This window comes from Salmo trutta, chromosome 17 (genome assembly GCF_901001165.1).
Source record: "Salmo trutta chromosome 17, fSalTru1.1, whole genome shotgun sequence".
NCBI classification, from domain to species: domain Eukaryota; kingdom Metazoa; phylum Chordata; class Actinopteri; order Salmoniformes; family Salmonidae; genus Salmo; species Salmo trutta.
In genome coordinates, this window is record NC_042973.1 from 1780051 (window position 1) to 1797138 (window position 17088).

The 17088-nt window shown below is 43.0% G+C and overlaps 2 protein-coding genes across 2 annotated transcripts in view; one reads left to right on the plus strand and one right to left on the minus strand.

Annotated features, from left to right (window-relative positions):
• tmem131 (transmembrane protein 131) overlaps window positions 1–3088 on the plus strand; it is a 118147-nt gene extending 115059 nt beyond the window's left edge. Inside the window, exons 37-38 of the mRNA XM_029695364.1 lie at window positions 1306–1448; window positions 2425–3088. Of these exons, the coding sequence (XP_029551224.1) occupies window positions 1306–1448; window positions 2425–2706 (425 nt within the window). The 3' untranslated portion in view covers window positions 2707–3088. The remainder of the gene's footprint in view (window positions 1–1305; window positions 1449–2424) is intronic.
• Window positions 3089–5785: 2697 nt separating this feature from the next.
• si:ch211-201h21.5 (nuc_hydro_CeIAG domain-containing protein) lies at window positions 5786–14894 on the minus strand. The gene is made up of 6 exons (XM_029695368.1): window positions 14748–14894; window positions 9094–9299; window positions 8570–8752; window positions 7756–7867; window positions 7424–7560; window positions 5786–7008 (listed from the first exon to the last, which is right to left on the minus strand). Exons 2-6 carry the CDS (start codon window positions 9274–9276, stop codon window positions 6643–6645), a joined length of 981 nt encoding a protein of 326 aa, XP_029551228.1. The 5' UTR covers window positions 9277–9299; window positions 14748–14894; the 3' UTR covers window positions 5786–6642.
• Window positions 14895–17088: the final 2194 nt, after the last annotated feature.

A 17088-nucleotide genomic window follows, 5' to 3' on the forward strand; every position in this document is an offset into this window, starting at 1 on the left:
CTTTATGGTGGTGTAATGTTGTTTCCAGCTAGGGGCTTTATGGTGGTGTAATGTTGTCTCCAGCTAGGGGCTTTATGGTGGTGTAATGTCTCCGGCTAAGGGCTTTATGGTGGTGTAATGTTGTCTCCGGCTAGGGGCTTTATGGTGGTGTAATGTTGTCTCCAGCTAGGGGCTTTATGGTGGTGTAATGTCTCCGGCTAGGGGCTTTATGGTGGTGTAATGTTGTCTCCGGCTAGGGGCTTTATGGTGGTGTAATGTTGTCTCCGGCTAGGGGCTTTATGGTAGTGTAATGTCTCCAGCTAGGGGCTTTATTGTGGTGTAATGTTGTCTCTAGCTAGGGGCTTTATTGTGGTGTAATGTTGTCTCTAGCTAGGGGCTTTATGGTGGTGTAATGTCTCCAGCTAGGGGCTTTATGGTGGTGTAATGTCTCCAGCTAGGGGCTTTATGGTGGTGTAATGTTGTCTCCAGCTAGGGGCTTTATGGTGGTGTAATGTCGTCTCCTGCTAGGGGCTTTATGGTGGTGTAATGTCGTCTCCGGCTCGGGGCTTTATGGTGGTGTGATGTCGTCTCCGGCTAGGAGCTTTATGGTGGTGTAATGTCGTCTCCGGCTAGGGGCTTTATGGTGGTGTAATGTCGTCTCCGGCTAGGGGCTTTATGGTCGTGTAATGTCTCCAGCTAGGGGCTTTATGGTGGTGTAATGTCTCCAGCTAGGGGCTTTATGGTGGTGTAATGTCTCCAGCTAGGGGCTTTATGGTGGTGTAATGTCTCCAGCTAGGGGCTTTATGGTGGTGTAATGTCTCCAGCTAGGGGCTTTATGGCGGTGTAATGTCTCCAGCTAGGGGCTTTATGGCGGTGTAATGTCTCCAGCTAGGGGCTTTATGGCGGTGTAATGTCGTCTCCAGCTAGGGGCTTTATGGCGGTGTAATGTCGTCTCCAGCTAGGGGCTTTATGGCGGTGTAATGTCGTCTCCAGCTAGGGGCTTTATGGCGGTGTAATGTCTCCAGCTAGGGGCTTTATGGTGGTGTAATGTCTCCAGCTAGGGGCTTTATGGTGGTGTAATGTCTCCAGCTAGGGGCTTTATGGTGGTGTAATGTCTCCAGCTAGGGGCTTTATGGTGGTGTAATGTCTCCAGCTAGGGGCTTTATGGTGGTGTAATGTCTCCAGCTAGGGGCTTTATGGTGGTGTAATGGGTGAAGTGTTGGCTTATTTAGGGGATTTCACATTAGACTATAGTGATCCAGACTATAGTGGATCAATCCACATGATATGTTGCTAGTTTTAAAGGTGTTTTTGATCGTTTTCCAGTCTTCAGTGGGATGTCCTTCCCGAAGACATCTGAGCCTCAGCAGACCTGGTCTGAGTTGAGCTCTGCGTCCACGTCTATCTGGGACGTCCCCAGCAGCCCCATGCACTCCTGGCTCAGCAGCTCCTCCGCTGTCCACACCTCAGTAAGACCGCCCTTAAATACCATCTTAACATATATACCACTGTGGTCAGACCCCCTCACTTTAACATATATACCACTGTGGTCAGACCCCCTCACAGTACCATCTTAACATATATACCACTGTGGTCAGACCCCCTCACAGTACCTTCTTAACATATATACCACTGTGGTCAGACCCCCTCACAGTACCTTCTTAACATATATACCACTGTGGTCAGACCCCCTCACAGTACCTTCTTAACATATATACCACTGTGGTCAGACCCCCTCACAGTACCATCTTAACATATATACCACTGTGGTCAGACCCCCTCACAGTACCTTCTTAACATATATACCACTGTGGTCAGACCCCCTCACAGTACTGTCTTAACATATATACCACTGTGGTCAGACCCCCTCACAGTACCTTCTTAACATATATACCACTGTGGTCAGACCCCCTCACAGTACCTTCTTAACATATATACCACTGTGGTCAGACCCCCTCACAGTACCTTCTTAACATATATACCACTGTGGTCAGACCCCCTCACAGTACCTTCTTAACATATATACCACTGTGGTCAGACCCCCTTCACAGTACCATCTTAACACTCCGAGGTACATTCTTATTAAAGTGGGTATCGCTAGCCGATTTCAAAGTTCTGTTTGTCCACTTGATTCACGGAGTGAAAGAAGTCAACGATATATTGTCCAGACAGGCCCTCTATTTTCACCTGGTATTCAAATCTTTCCAGATCTGTTAATACTAAACGATAAACCTAGTTAACCTCTCTTCACCTGGGTAACAGCAGGAAGCCCTGGTCCACTGCTACAAAACTATTCATGATATTTAGTATTTCTGGTAACTTACAATTCATTTTCCAGTCCGCCAGTAGTAAACGCTTGATATTATTGGACAGAAGTAGCGGACTAGTTTTATATAGGTCGGATATTTTGAGACGTAAAACAAATGATTTCCTCTGTTTCTCCAGTCCATCCTGGGTAACAGCAGAAACCCTTGGTCTACCACCACTCCCTTTGGCTGCTCCATCTGGTCCACTAGTGGAGACACTGCACTACACTCCTTCACTCCTACCACCAGCTCTACCCTCCCAGACTTACCCAGCGGCATCCGCACCCTGGGCCTGGCACCGGCACCGGCCCGTCCCGCTGCCCCTACTGAGATGAGCCGTTCCTACAACCCTTGGAGGTGTAGGAACGGCATGGCTCAGAGCCCTGAGAGACATGGCTCAGAGCCCTGGTCCAGCCACTGAGGAGTAACAAGCGCTCAGTCTTAGCCTGGTCCCAAACCTGTTTCAACTCGTGCCAACTCCAATGCTGTCTTTATCGAGCCAAACATGGCGACATGGCATGAAAATGATTGCTAAAGAGTTGGCGTAGCACAAACAGGCTGGAAATCAGGCTAACTCATCCTCACAGATCCATACTCTTAACTGAATTATCATCTAAATCATGCAAATGGAATATTTTACATCAACTTATGTTATGTGAACAGATCTCAAGTATGTATTCTGGTCTAAATCAGAAAGGTACCATGGTATCGGTTGTTAAACAGCACTTAAATATACATCGAAACAAAATAATTTTATCGACGAGTCCCGTCTGGAAAAGGGTTTAAATGTAATTTGGTAACCCCAGCACTTTCTAACACAAACCAAAAAACCCCCTTAGCATTTAGTTCACAGCAGTTACATGCTTTTTATTCAGGGGAGGGGGAGAAATACAGTCTTGATTCAGATTCATTTTAGGAACACCTCTGAATTTAAACAAGAGGAAAGGATGGATGGAATGTTTTTACCGACACAGGCTAGGGATGTCTTTTCAGATTTGTTGTTCACTAGCTCTGGTCCAGGTCGCTGTAACACCCTGGACCAGAGCTAGGTAATGCTGCATTGTTGTGTTGGTCTGGTATGTGGCTCAGTACTGCTGTATGGTGCAGTGTTTACACTGTTGAAATAAGCACGTTGTGTGTAGCAGACACATACGGTGCATTTGGAAAGTAGTCAGACCCCTTGACTTTTTCCACATTTTGTTTACATTACAGCCTTATTCTAAAATTGAATAAATATATGTTTTTCCCTCAATCTTCACACAATACCCCGTAATGACATCACAATACCCCATAATGACAAAGCTCATTTATAATAAATAGTACTTTGTTGAAGCACCTTTGGCAGTGATTACAGCCTCGAGTCTTCTTGGGTATGACTTCTTCTCTGCAGATCCTCTCAAGCTCTGTCAGGTTGGATGGGGAGCATCGCTACACAACTATTTTCAGATCTCTCCAGAGATGTTTAATCGGGTTCAAGTCCGGGCTCCGGCTGGGCCACTCAAGGACATTTAGAGACTTGTCCCGCAGCCACTCCTGCGTTGTCTTGGCTGTGTGCTTAGGGTCATTGTCTTGTTGAAAGATTAACCTTCACCACAGTCTGAGGACCTGAGCGCTCTGGAGCAGGTTTTCATCAAGGATCTCTGTACTTTGCTCCGTTCATCTTTGCCTCAATCCTGACTAGTCTCCCAGTCCCTGTCGCTGAAAAACTTCCACACAGCACAATGCTGCCACCACCATGCTTCACCGTAGGGATGGTGCCAGGTTTCCTCCAGACGTGACGCTTGGCATTCAGGCCAAAGAGTTCAATCTTGGTTTCATCAGACCAGAGAATCTTGTTTCTCATGGTCTGAGAGTCTTTAGGTGCCTTTTGGCAAACTCCAAGCGGGCTGTCATGTGTCTTTTTACTGAGGAGCGGCTTCTGTCTGGCCACTCTTCCATAAAGGCCTGATTGGTGGAGTGCTGCAGAGATGGTTGTCCTTCTGGAAGGTTCTCCCATTTCCACAGAGGAACTCTGGAGCTCTGTCAGAGTGACAATCGGGTTCTTGGTCACCTCCCTGACCAAGGCCCTTATCCCCCGATTGCTCAGTTTGGATCCAAAACATCTTCCATTTAAGAATGATGGAGGTCACTGTGTTCTTGGGGACCTTCAATGCTGCAGAAATGTTTTGGTACCCTTCCCCAGATCTGTGCCTCGACACAATCCTGTCTCTGAGCTCTACGACAGTTCCTTCGACCTCATGGCTTGGGTTTTGCTCTGACATGCACTGTCAGGTGTGGTACCTTATATAGACAGGTGTGTGCCTTTTTAAAATCATGTCCAAACATTTAATTGACCACAGGTGGACTCCAATCAAGTTGTAGAAACATCTCAAGGATGATCAATGGAAACAGGATGCACCTGAGCTCAATTTCGAGTCTCATAGCAAAGGGTTTGAATACTTATGTAAATAAGGTATTTCTGTTTTTATACATTTGCAAAAATGTCTAAAAAACTGTTTTCATTTTGTCATGATGGGGTATTGTGTGCAGATTGATGAGGGGGGAAAACATTTAAATCCATTTTTGGAATTAAAACAAAATGTGGAACGTAAATACTTTCAGAATGCACAATCTGTTTTAAGGGTTGTTTTCTAGCCCGGATACCAGTGTGTTTGTGCCATCATGCTGCTCTTTGTTTGACTAAAACATGTCTAGGACCAGACTAGTTTTCTTCATTATTTTCTTGGCTGATTTGAAATGTGGTTTCGTTCAGAACAGCTGACACAGTAATTATGACAGAGGACATCCTTTGAATGCAGTCCTATTGAACAGTTTGAAATGTAGTTTCATTCAGAACAGAGGACATCCTTTGAATGCAGTCCTATTGAACAGTTTGGATCGGTTTTGTTTACAGTCCACTCATCATTGAAGGTTATGTCTTTAAAAAAATGAGTTCTACTGAAAGTAAAAAATTAAATTACATTTAAAAAAAGCTTGTTGGAATTGATTTACAATTTGGTTAACAACAATTTTGGACCCCCTTGTGGCCCCCCTAAATGTGGAGTATGAAATAATTTTTACAGAACTCATTTTTGCTATCGTTCTTTTTTTACATCCGTTATTAGACAGTGGCAACGCGGAACACTAATGATTATGAACATGGTCTTTTGCCTGCAGTGAAGAAAACGATATGACAACAATAACGTCTAACGTAACTGGCCCCCATCTAACAGTACAACTGGCCCCAGCTTGGCCCCTCCCCAGTTGAAATGGTCTAGAACCGCCACTGAGTCTATTCCATCTGCTAGCATGCTAACAGATGTCATAGACTTTCAGTCGTTGTGCTAACGCTAGTTATCGTTGGTTCACAAAACGACCTATAACTTCCTTCATAAAGGGACGTAAAAATGATATCCATGAGTTCATCTGACTGGGGAAGCTGAGTCAGGGCCTGAAGTGTCCCCTTTAAGGGTTAATACTGTACATTTCTGTCACCAAATTGAAATAAAAGGTAGACTGAATTCATTTAAAATGCATTTTAGTTTATTGAACAGTACAAATCAGATGTGAAAATAAGGCCCTGAGTGTTTAGTGTTGTTGTGTTGTCTGGGTTAGTTACAATGTTTCATGTCTTACACATACAGGTATGATAAGTCTCTCTCAGACTCTGGGCCAGTTTGCCCACTCCACCCTAAAGGCTGTGAGAAGATACTTAAAGACAAGATGGACCAACACAAACTTGGGCTGTGGGATTGCGGTCTTATCGTCTCTGACCACACAACATAGGCTGTCATTATGGGTTTACATTGAAGATGTGAAACATATCTGATTTTTTTCCCATGACACTGTCAAACAACTCCTGCATAGATTAGTTTCTGTGTGCCAAATTAGAGAAAAAAAGTTACCAGAGGCCATGAGTAACTGTGTCAAAATAAGTGGCACGGAATGGCCGGTAGGTGGCGCTGTTATGAACAGTCTCACTTAAACCCTCATATCCGCCGTCCCATTTGACCTAGAGAATCTCAATTGTATCCTCTCTCCTTCTCAAAACCCATTGAAGAAGGTCAGAGGGGAGGGGCCACTGGCTTTCTTTTTTCACATAAGCATGATGGGACGTTAATTAACTTAGGAATCACACCTGTGTGGAAGCACCTACTTTCAATATACTTTGTATCCCTCATTCATGCTTCCATTATTTTTGGCAGATGGATAACAAAGCAAGCAATAACTGATCTAGTCTCCTTTCTGTCATCCTGTGAACCCCGTTCATTGCTGCTTGCAGCTTATTCCCCCCCCCCCCCCAAAAAATCACCTTTTGTCATCCCCAAGCAGGTGATCAACAACGCATGGCCGACATCGGGTTGGTCCGTCTCGTAGCCTACTTCCTACAGGGTTGTCTAAGGGAAGCCATGAGTAACTGCCTGAACTTGGTCAGATCACAGGTCTTCATGACAGAAACACGGTGGTTTTTCTTTAATATGTTCCTCTGATCCAGAACCATCATCCCTCTGCATAGCTCCCCCTGTAGTTCCACCCTGACAGCGCAATCTATACTCTCTGTCACCACAGAGATGTCTATACACGCCGCCACTGCGTAAGCATCGTAGGAGACAAAGCCAGGCCCAAAGTACACATCTCTCTTACTCAGCATGGCCTCTTTGGAATAACCCCAACACTTGGACGTGACCATCTTCATGAAGCGACCAGCGGGCGTGTCCTCGTTAATCAGTTTTTCAAAGAATTCCTGGCCAATGAAAAAACACAGTTACACACACAAGATAAATCAGAAACTAAAATACACTGGTGAATCAAACTAAAAGAGGTATATTTTTGTATTTATTTTACGTCCTGTTGAGGTCGGGCAGACCTTAGTTAAGTAGTGTACATGGTAAGGGGGCATTCCTTAGCAACTAGGAAATGCAAACTGTGAGTAATCAATGAGATACAAAACTATTTTATTAATAATGATTGTGTTCCCGTTCACATCATTCATTAGGTGGGGTTATAGGAGTGTACAGAGATAGTAAATGCAAGTTAATACTGTTAAAGAAATCAAGTGAATGCTATTCTAAATGGTTATATTAGTAATAATTTAGTGTCCAGTGTATATATAGATAAAGTAATAAAAGCCATCTGAAGGTTGAACCTAACTCCATTACCCATTCCAGTTTATTCCTACAGCAATATTCCCATGATGCTATGCGTGTTGGACAGAGGTACTCCTCCAGGACGATGAAGGCAGATTCAGGATCCATCACAAAGTTAAACTCTCCACATAAAGATACATTTCCCTTACCTGGAAGGAGAAATACTGGTCAAAATATCTTTTTTTTAAAGTCCCAAATGGCACCCTATTCCCTACAGAGTGCACTACTTTAGACCAGAGCCTATGGTCCCTGTTAGAAAGGAGTGCATTATGTAGACAATAAGATGTCATTTGGGATGCAGATGGAAACAACCTTATTGTCTATGATTGATTGATTGACGTTACCCTCCATGTTGCCTCCCATAACGATGAGCTCCTTCAGGTTCTGTTGGAAAGAAGGGTCCAGTCTGATGGCTAGAGCCAGGTTGGTGAGTGGCCCAAGAGCCACCAAGGACACCTGGAAGAGGAAGACTTGGCGGCTTGAAATGGTCACATTCCACTCATTATTATAACTTAGTGGACGAATGATGATCATAGTTTTAATTCACTGTCTCCCAACGGACTGGAGGCTTCTATTGCTGAACATTATCTTTGTGTTTGAATAGTTATGGGAAACTCACCCCAGATGGGGAGCCTACAGTACCTGTTAGGGTGGTCAGATAGGGAGCCTACAGTACCTGTTAGGGTGGTCAGATAGGGAGCCTACAGTACCTATTAGGGTGGTCAGATAGGGAGCCTACAGTACCTATTAGGGTGGTCAGATGGGGAGCCTACAGTACCTATTAGGGTGGTCAGATGGGGAGCCTACAGTACCTATTAGGGTGGTCAGATGGGGAGCCTACAGTACCTATTAGGGTGGTCAGATGGGGAGCCTACAGTACCTATTAGGGTGGTCAGATAGGGAGACTACAGTACCTGTTTAGGGTGGTCAGATGGGGAGCCTACAGTACCTGTTTAGGGTGGTCAGATGGGGAGCCTACAGTACCTGTTTAGGGTGGTCAGATGGGGAGCCTACAGTACCTGTTAGGGTGGTCAGATAGGGAGCCTACAGTACCTGTTAGGGTGGTCAGATAGGGAGCCTACAGTACCTGTTTAGGGTGGTCAGATGGGGAGCCTACAGTACCTGTTAGGGGGTGGTCAGATAGGGAGCCTACAGTACCTGTTTAGGGTGGTCAGCCACCAGTCTGATCATGGCATTAACAGCATGTTCTGTCTGGAGCTTCTCCTTCCACTGTGGGTCTCTATCCTCCAGCACATCTCCCAGCCCGTCTGTCCCAAAGTGGTCGCTGAGGGCCTTGGTGGCCCCCACCAGGGGACCAGCGGCACCCTGGAACACTGGGATCTATGAGAAACATACAGCCATATAATTTACCTTTATTTAACTAGGCAAATCAGTTAAGAACAAATTCTTATTTTACAATGACGGCCTACCAGGGAACAGTGGGTTAACTGCCTTGCTCAGAGGCAGAACGACAGATTTGTACTTTGTCAGCTCGGGGATTTGATCCTGCAACCTTTCGGTTACTAGCCCAACGCTCTAACCACTAGGCTACGCTGACCCCCCCCATATTAATTGTGGTATGAATGAAGGTGACGTATCCTCATCAAGAAAATAGAAAAGCAAATACAGACACTTGGAGAGAGGGAAAAAAAAGGAAGCTTCTCTTGAGGCTGAGTTCCTACCTGTGTCCGTTCACAGACCGACAGCACCAGCAGCACATTCTGACAGACGTTGTCCACGTCAGTATTCCCGAAGCAGCACGTTATCCCCAGGATCTGCAGGCTTGGAGCGGCCAGGGCCATCATTATCGCCTGGGCGTCATCTATACCTGCATCTGTGTCTATTATCACCAGCTTTTGGGCCATGTTGGTGTGGAAACGCAGATCAGCTGTGCAGGGGGAACATTTGTAAAAAAAATTTTTAAAAAAGCCTTGTCTTTGGAGTTGAAATTATATTTAGGGAGAACAGGAAGAGTATTGTAGATGTGCATTATCAAGTTATCAATGTCACATATAGAACATTAAATTGTTAAATACTGCACAATTTAAAACACTTTCCCCTAATCCCCATTTCCTGTATTATTATTATACTGATGCTAAAATGTTTTCTATTCTACTGAGCCATTTACTTTATGTTCCTATTGTTATATTTTATTATTTCCTGTTGTTTTTGATTTGTCGAGAAAGAACCTGTAAGCATTTCCCTGGACGTGTGAATCCCTCTTAACGCCCAGGACGCTCGGACTCCGTTAGATAGCTCTGTTATAATGTAGAAATGCATTTGTTATTCATAAACACAAACACCTGGGGCCTGTTGCACAAAAGTAGAATTAAGACATCCGGGATAAATGACTCAGCTGAGCTCAATGAAGCCAAAACATGTGCGTCCAGGCTTAATTGGTTGCACAAAGACCAAGCCAGGATGAGCAGACACGGATTCATTAAGCCAGGTGAAACCAATCCTGGATAGGTGCGCGCTCACGGCTCACTCAAATAGACCCCGCCACAGATCACAGATTAACTGATTTACCATGGCAACTAGAGCCGCGTACTTTTCCCCGTCGGAAGCACAAATCCTCATGGAGGCATACGAGGAGGTAAAAGATATAATTAAGAAGAAAGGCAACACCGCCACAGTGATAAAGCAAAGAGAAAAAGCGTGGCAAAGTATTGCAGACCGCCTGAATGCGTAAGTAGTGCACAATTACACAGTCACCGCTCCGCTGAAACATCACAATTACAATTCAAATATTTAATTCACATCTCCAAAAATGCAGTTGTACTGTAATTATGAAACGGTTAAATTTTTAATTGAAATGCACTGCAGATATGAGTGAAATTGTGTAAAGTAACTCCATCACACTGTATAAAGCTATGATAGATTTTTAGATATTTTTACTGAAAACAAGACAAAAATACCAAGTAATTTTTTGCAGTGTGACTCCATTAAATGTGTGTGTGTGTGTGTGTAGATTAAACATGAACGGGCCAAAACGGACATGGCAGCAGGTCAAAATCAAATACAAGAACATTCTGCAGAATGGTATGGTCCCTGACTAATATTTAACAAAGCACAAGCATATATTGTACCCAGAAGGTGCCTGCTCACACATTGTCTGTACTGTTTTAGCAGTGAAAAAGAATACCCACAGACAAGGCACAGGTGGTGGGTCACCAAAGGCTGACCTTACCCCAGCAGAGGACATGGCCTTGGAGCTAAATAAAGGCAGGCCCGTCTTAGAGGGGATCCCTGGGGGGAAAGAGACGAGCATAGGTTCCTCCCAAGATGCCACCCGCTTCATTCAAGGTATGTCCTTCCATCTCTACATGGGATACAACCACATTCATATTGAATCAATTTGGACTGTCTGACTTTGGTTTACCTATTGCCTTGCAGTGTCTGGCAGCACTGTGTTCCTGTTAGAGCCACCAGCACAAGCACCAGACGATGCTGATCCAGTGAGTACTCCATCAAAGGCATACTGTAGGCCTGGCATGTCTTGTCTACTAGCTTCAATATGAATCCGATTAAATGTGATAGGGTGAAGGCCCCAGTGCAGCAGCAACAGCACATGATGGAGACGATGATGAGGAGGAGACCATCTCTCTGGATTCCAGAAGGCATGAGGTATCATGTTAAGACTGTGAAAGTACTATTTACTCTACAATGGTGAGGAGTCCTCATCAAAATCAAAAAATCTAATTTCTTTTACAGGACCCAGATGCTATACAGTGGGAAAACCAGCCTGGCAACATAGTGCGTATTAATAAAAGGACACCACATCCTGCCAAATTCCAGCTGCGCTAATTGTATTGTGTTCACAGAGCTCACAAGCTATCAGAAAGTTGTATGGCAACCACCTCCGGCGCCAAATAGAACTGGCAGACATAGACATTCAGTACAAGAAGAAAAAGATGGAAAATCTTGCACTGGAGTCCGAAATAAAAAAGAGGACAATTAGGAAACTGGACCTTGAAATAAAAAAACTTGAGAGGGAGGTGAGATATGCCTTCAATGTACACTGTATGCTAACTGTAACACAAATGTATTAATCATTATTTTTCTTTCCTCCCCCAGCTCCAAGAAGATGACACAGCTCAAAATAAAAATTAGCTATATTCTCGTAAAGTCAAGTGAGCCATGACATATGAGCTCTTATTGTGAGCACACAGGACGGTGGCATCTTTCTAAGTTTTTTTTTATTTTCCCAGCAATCAGTACAACCAAGTCATCGTTATAAGGCATCGCCCTCTTTTGCCCACCCCCCCAGCACCAGGTGTGGCCACTAGCCTATATGAAGGCCCAAAATTGTGTGTTCCTTTCTGCTCTGACAATGGCATGCCCATTCGTGTGAGATGTGGTGGATGAAGAAGCACTTGTGCTGAGGAGAGCCTTCAGGCGAGAAAGGGTCTTCAGGGACCGGTTGGACCCACTGGCCTTCCCTGATGACCATCTATATGAAAGATACAGGTTTTCTGCAGATGGCATCAGGTATCTATGCAGACTACTGGGTCCCAGGATTAAGCACCGCACTGCACGGAGCCATGCACTGAGTGTGGAGCAAATGGTTTGTGTGGCCTTGCGCTTTTTTTCTAGTGGAGCCTTCCTGTACTCAGTGGGGGATGCAGAACAGCTGAACAAGGCCACAATTTGCCGCACAATAAGGAGTGTGTGTCTGGCTATCAAAGCATTAGCAGATGTCTTCATCTCCTTCCCTGGCCACAGAAGACTCTGTGACATCAAAGAGGAGTTCTATAGGATTGCAGGTAAGAGGATCTACAAATTACAGGACAACTGTTAACACATAGTAGGATACTCATTACTTTGTGTGACAGGTTTCCCCAATGTCATTGGTGCAGTGGACTGCACACACATAAGGATAAAAGCCCCCTCAGGTGCCCATGAGGCCGATTTTGTGAATAGGAAATCCTTTCACAGCATTAATGTTCAGGTGAACATAACTTTTTGATATTGTCCATTGATGAACACTCTGCATTGCCAGTGATGTGCATTGATTGGTGTAATATTCCTCATCTTATGATTTCAGATGGTCTGCAATGCTGACTGTGTGATCAGCAATGTTGTGGCAAAATGGCCTGGCTCAGTCCATGACTCCAGAATCTTTCGGGCCTCTGAAATCTATCAGTGCCTATCACAAGGTAAGCCACAACCCCTATTTATAACCATCATGGCTGTGTCAAGAATATCACTGTGTTTATGAGGTAGTAATGATGAGATTTTGTGTTGACAGGTGAATTCTCTGGTGTGTTGCTGGGAGACAGGGGGTATGGCTGCCAGCCTTTTCTCCTGACACCTTTCACAGACCCCCAGGAAGCACAGCAGGCCTACAACCATGCCCATGCCAGGACCAGGGCCAGAGTTGAAATGACCTTTGGCCTCCTGAAGGCACGCTTTCACTGCCTTCACAAATTAAGGGTCAGCCCTGTTAGGGCATGTGATATTACTGTGGCTTGTGCTGTCCTCCACAATGTGGCCTGCCTGAGGAAGGAGAGGGCCCCCAGAGTGCCACCAGCCATGGACTGGGACAATCCGGCAATCTTCCCTGATGACGACAGTGGTCGGCTGCTGAGGGACCAATATGTGTTGAATTATTTTAGTTAGTATGTGTGCTTTCAATTTTGGTTAAATATGTCCTGCGGTGGCAGAGGAATTGGGGTTTTTTTGGGTTCGTTTTTTTACGAATTTGGCCTCTTATGATGTTTGTGCGGTATACTGTGTGTAATACAAGGCTGCAGGGAGGCTACTGCATCCATTCATTTGTCTGTTCAGTTGCTGTGTATGGATTTGTCCTGCATTTATTTTAGTGTGCAGACATGCAGGGTGTGTTATATACAGACCTTTGAATGTGTATGTATCATTTTGTATAATATGCTTGGATTCTGTGCTTTCCATCTTGTAGTCACTGTGACTTCAGTTTCGAAAGGAGCTGATGGTTTACCTGCTTTGTTTTGTCCTTATTCAATAAAGGAACATAATGTTACACATTGTGTTTTTATATTCATATGGAATGTGTATTTGTTTATATGACAGAGTACTAGGGCCACACTGAAGAAAAAGGATAAAGTCATAAATTTATGAGGCTGGTTCTTTCTGCAGAAAAGCTACATATTGTTTTGATACTTATGACAATGTGATACTTAATATTCTGGCACATCAGCATGTCTTTGTTTATGAAACCATACTGAAGTACAATTTCACGAAATGCCCCACATCTGTCATTTTAACAACTGTCCTCCTTTAAAACAACCGGTTACAATATTATTACTTGTGTTTTTTTCCCCTCTGTGGCCCTAATATTCTATCATTTTATATATAGCCTTATAGTCTATGAGAAACTGTAAATTATCTAATGATAGCAACATAATCTAAAAATTATTTTTTATCCAAAATCATTGAAATTAATGATCACAAACGTTTAAATAATGACAGTGGGTCTAGTTATATGTGATAACAATGTATAGTGAGCAGTGAAATAACTATTGGTTTCCATTTGTGGTGACTGTAGACTGACATTAGGGATGAGATTAAATAGATCCTGGAATTTAGCCTGGTCTGGAGCAGGCTAGCTCCACAGAATAAATCTCCATGGTAATTTATACCATAACATATCCTCCTGCCCCCTATCCATCTTTAGTGCAACCGGATTACGGATCAATTGAGCCAGGATCACCAAGATATCCTGGCTTAATCCCTTATCCTAGTTTTGTGCAACAGGCCCCTGGAGTTTCGCTGAACAACTATCTTCATTTAATCCCGTTACGGCCGGTATGTACTTCCAGAAAATGCCTATTCGGCACCTCTACTTCACCCCTCATTACTGCCACGCACAGGTCGGAAGTCTATAAGAGCTCAATTACATTGGAAGTGCAAAAAAAAGGCTTGTAAATGTTTTTGGAAGTACATAACGAGAGTAAATGAAGACGGTTATTCGGTGAAACTCCATATTTGGGTGAATAACGAACGTATTTTGACACTATAACGCCGTCTAACGGGAGTTTTAATCGGAGTTTCTTGGGCATTAATGCTGTTGTCAAAATAACTGAACTTTGAACCCACCTGAGTATTTCAAGACAACTGGAAACGGTCAAAAATACATCAACAACAAATAACATAATAATAATCTCGCTCCACGGACTTGGAAAAGTCGTTTTGAACGGGCATCTAACTCAGATGTTCAGTTTGGTAACTCGGGTGTATATCTAGATCTCCATTAGCGAGAAGACAAGTCATCTCCAGCACACAGATACTGGTATATATCACATACATACTACAGAAACTTGATAAGAATTACAGTCATTCTAATTCCAAGACTTACCAATAATGTTTTAATTGAACGACCACTGACTGCTTCGTGTTGTGCAGATCAGACTTTAGTGGAATAACAACTACTTCCTGCTAACGGGTTGTATGTTTACACGTGCCGCTATTTCTGATTTTACAACCAGGAGGCAAATCAGAAATGACAGAGTTTCTTAATTCAGACAAGCACTTGAACGTGGCAGTAGAAAACATACGACGTCCTGCATGTGAATCTGCTTACTCTGATATGTGTGTTTTTGTCAATACGTGATGACAATTTACCTAGAAGGAAAAACAACTAAATAAATGTACAAGTCAAGAAGCCATGCCTTTATGTTGAGTAAAGTTATGCTTTCTATGACGCGTTCAAAACAACTAGGAATTCGGAAATCTCCAATTTATATATAGTTAACCTAGGAAATCAACAATTTATATATAGTTAACCTAGGAAATCAACAATTTATATATAGTTAACCTAGGAAATCAACAATTTATATATAGTTAACCTAGGAAATCAACTATTTATATATAGTTAACCTAGGAAATCTCCAATGTGTATATATAGTTAACCTAGGAAATCTCCAATGTATATATAGTTAACCTAGGATGCACCCGGGATATAGACTGTCCGTGAAACGACGTATGCGAATGGATTTTCACTAGTTACTACAGCCATAAAGTAAATATTGGCTATATTGTAAAAAAGTTATTAAAACAAAAAAATATGCTTTTAGTCTTGAAGATGCAATATGTTACTTTTTTGGGTGACCCATACCAAATTCACACCGAAATGTGAGCTAAACAGTAGATCTGTCATTCTCATTGAAAGTAAGTATAAAAAAAGCGGTAGATCTGTTCTATGTGCGCTATTTCTATGCTTCCCATTCTTACATCAAGGTCTGTTTTGTACACCAGCTTCATTAACTACTGAGGTGACACAGCTCATTATACTGTATTAACTTCTTGACTGGTTTGTCTAGTTAAATAAAGGTTAAGTAAAATAAATGAAGATATTAATTTCTCTCCTTTCGTGTAGAAGGTGTCCCTTTGCTGACATCTAGTGGACATTTTGCTCTATTGCCCTCAGCTGTGTTTAGACCGTTGTTGTCCTTGTTTGCTGTGTTCTAGTGTAATATGGAATAGATGGCTCTCTTATTCTTAGCACTTTACCCAGTCATATTCAAGGTTAGAGCTACTTTTTTAGACATTCTGATGCTTCTACCTTTGAGTTGAATTTTTGTTGATAGCACATCTACAGTATTTCACAACTAGGTGTTTGTTGTCCAATGAATTCAGTAACTACCCCCTGTTCAAATCAGGGCTGATTTGGAAAAAGCTGTTCAAAAACAGGACATTGTATTATCATTTCTTTGTACTCGCTGAGGAAGACCATGCAGCCGAAATGCGTCAGAGGTTGTAAACTTTGTTTCCATTGAACATGCCATACAAACAAATAAAGGCATTTTAGTTAATTATATGTGGTCCCGTGTGGCTCAGTTGGTAGAGCATGGTGTTTGCAATGCCGGGGTTGTGGGTTCGATTCCCACGGGGGACCAGTACGGAGAAAAATAAATGTATGAAATGTATGCATTCACTACTGTAAGTCGCTCTGGATAAGAGCGTCTGCTAAATGACTAAAATGTAAAGAGTGCCTTGGTCCTTCTTTGTTTTTTTGACAGCTATATGACGTGTTTCCAGTCTCCTACCCATGTCCCAGGAGGAGGCTCTACAGGTTCTAGCCTCCCTTTGAGGAGATTAAGTTTGGTCCCTTCACAGGCAACGCTACTCTGACGTGGTAATACTCTTGACACTGACATCTCTTGTGTCCGTTGCCAATGTATATCCATAAGGACTTCCCATTACGAAATGACATGCTGAAATCAACATCAACGAGAAATTCTTACTTCCTATGACCAAACATGACAAATAGACCTTCTAGGTTGATTCAGGGCTTAACATAGTGAAATATATGATTTGGTCAGTATAAATGCCATTTGGCAATTGTTCACTGACTTTTGGGTTCGGAAGCCGACTTCCTATGATCATATATGGCAAATGGACAAAACATAGGCCTTATGGACAAAGTCAATAAAATAAGACAAATGTATGTCCATACAGTTACTACATATGTATAATTGACCCCAAAATGTTTTTTGTTGTTTGAAGAACAGTCCAAAATGCACTTTTTATGAGGTTTTAAAATTTTGAACAAATTTTCAGATTTTCAACATTTCACCCTTGGGACCTGACTGCGACCATTTACATTTAAGTCATTTAGCAGACGCTCTTATCCAGAGCGACTTACAAATTATGATATCCAGTGGAACAACCACTTTACAATAGTGCATCTAAATCTT

Coding starts and splice junctions, on each gene's coding strand:
- si:ch211-201h21.5 (XM_029695368.1), bottom strand. CDS start 9,276: ATGGCCCAAAAGCTGGTGATAATAGACACAGATGCAGGTATAGATGAC. Junction 8,753..9,093: donor CGGTCTGTGAACGGACACAG/GTAGGAACTCAG, acceptor TGTTTCTCATAG/ATCCCAGTGTTCCAGGGTGC. Junction 7,009..7,423: donor GTAGGAATAAACTGGAATGG/GTAATGGAGTTA, acceptor TTCATTGGCCAG/GAATTCTTTGAAAAACTGAT.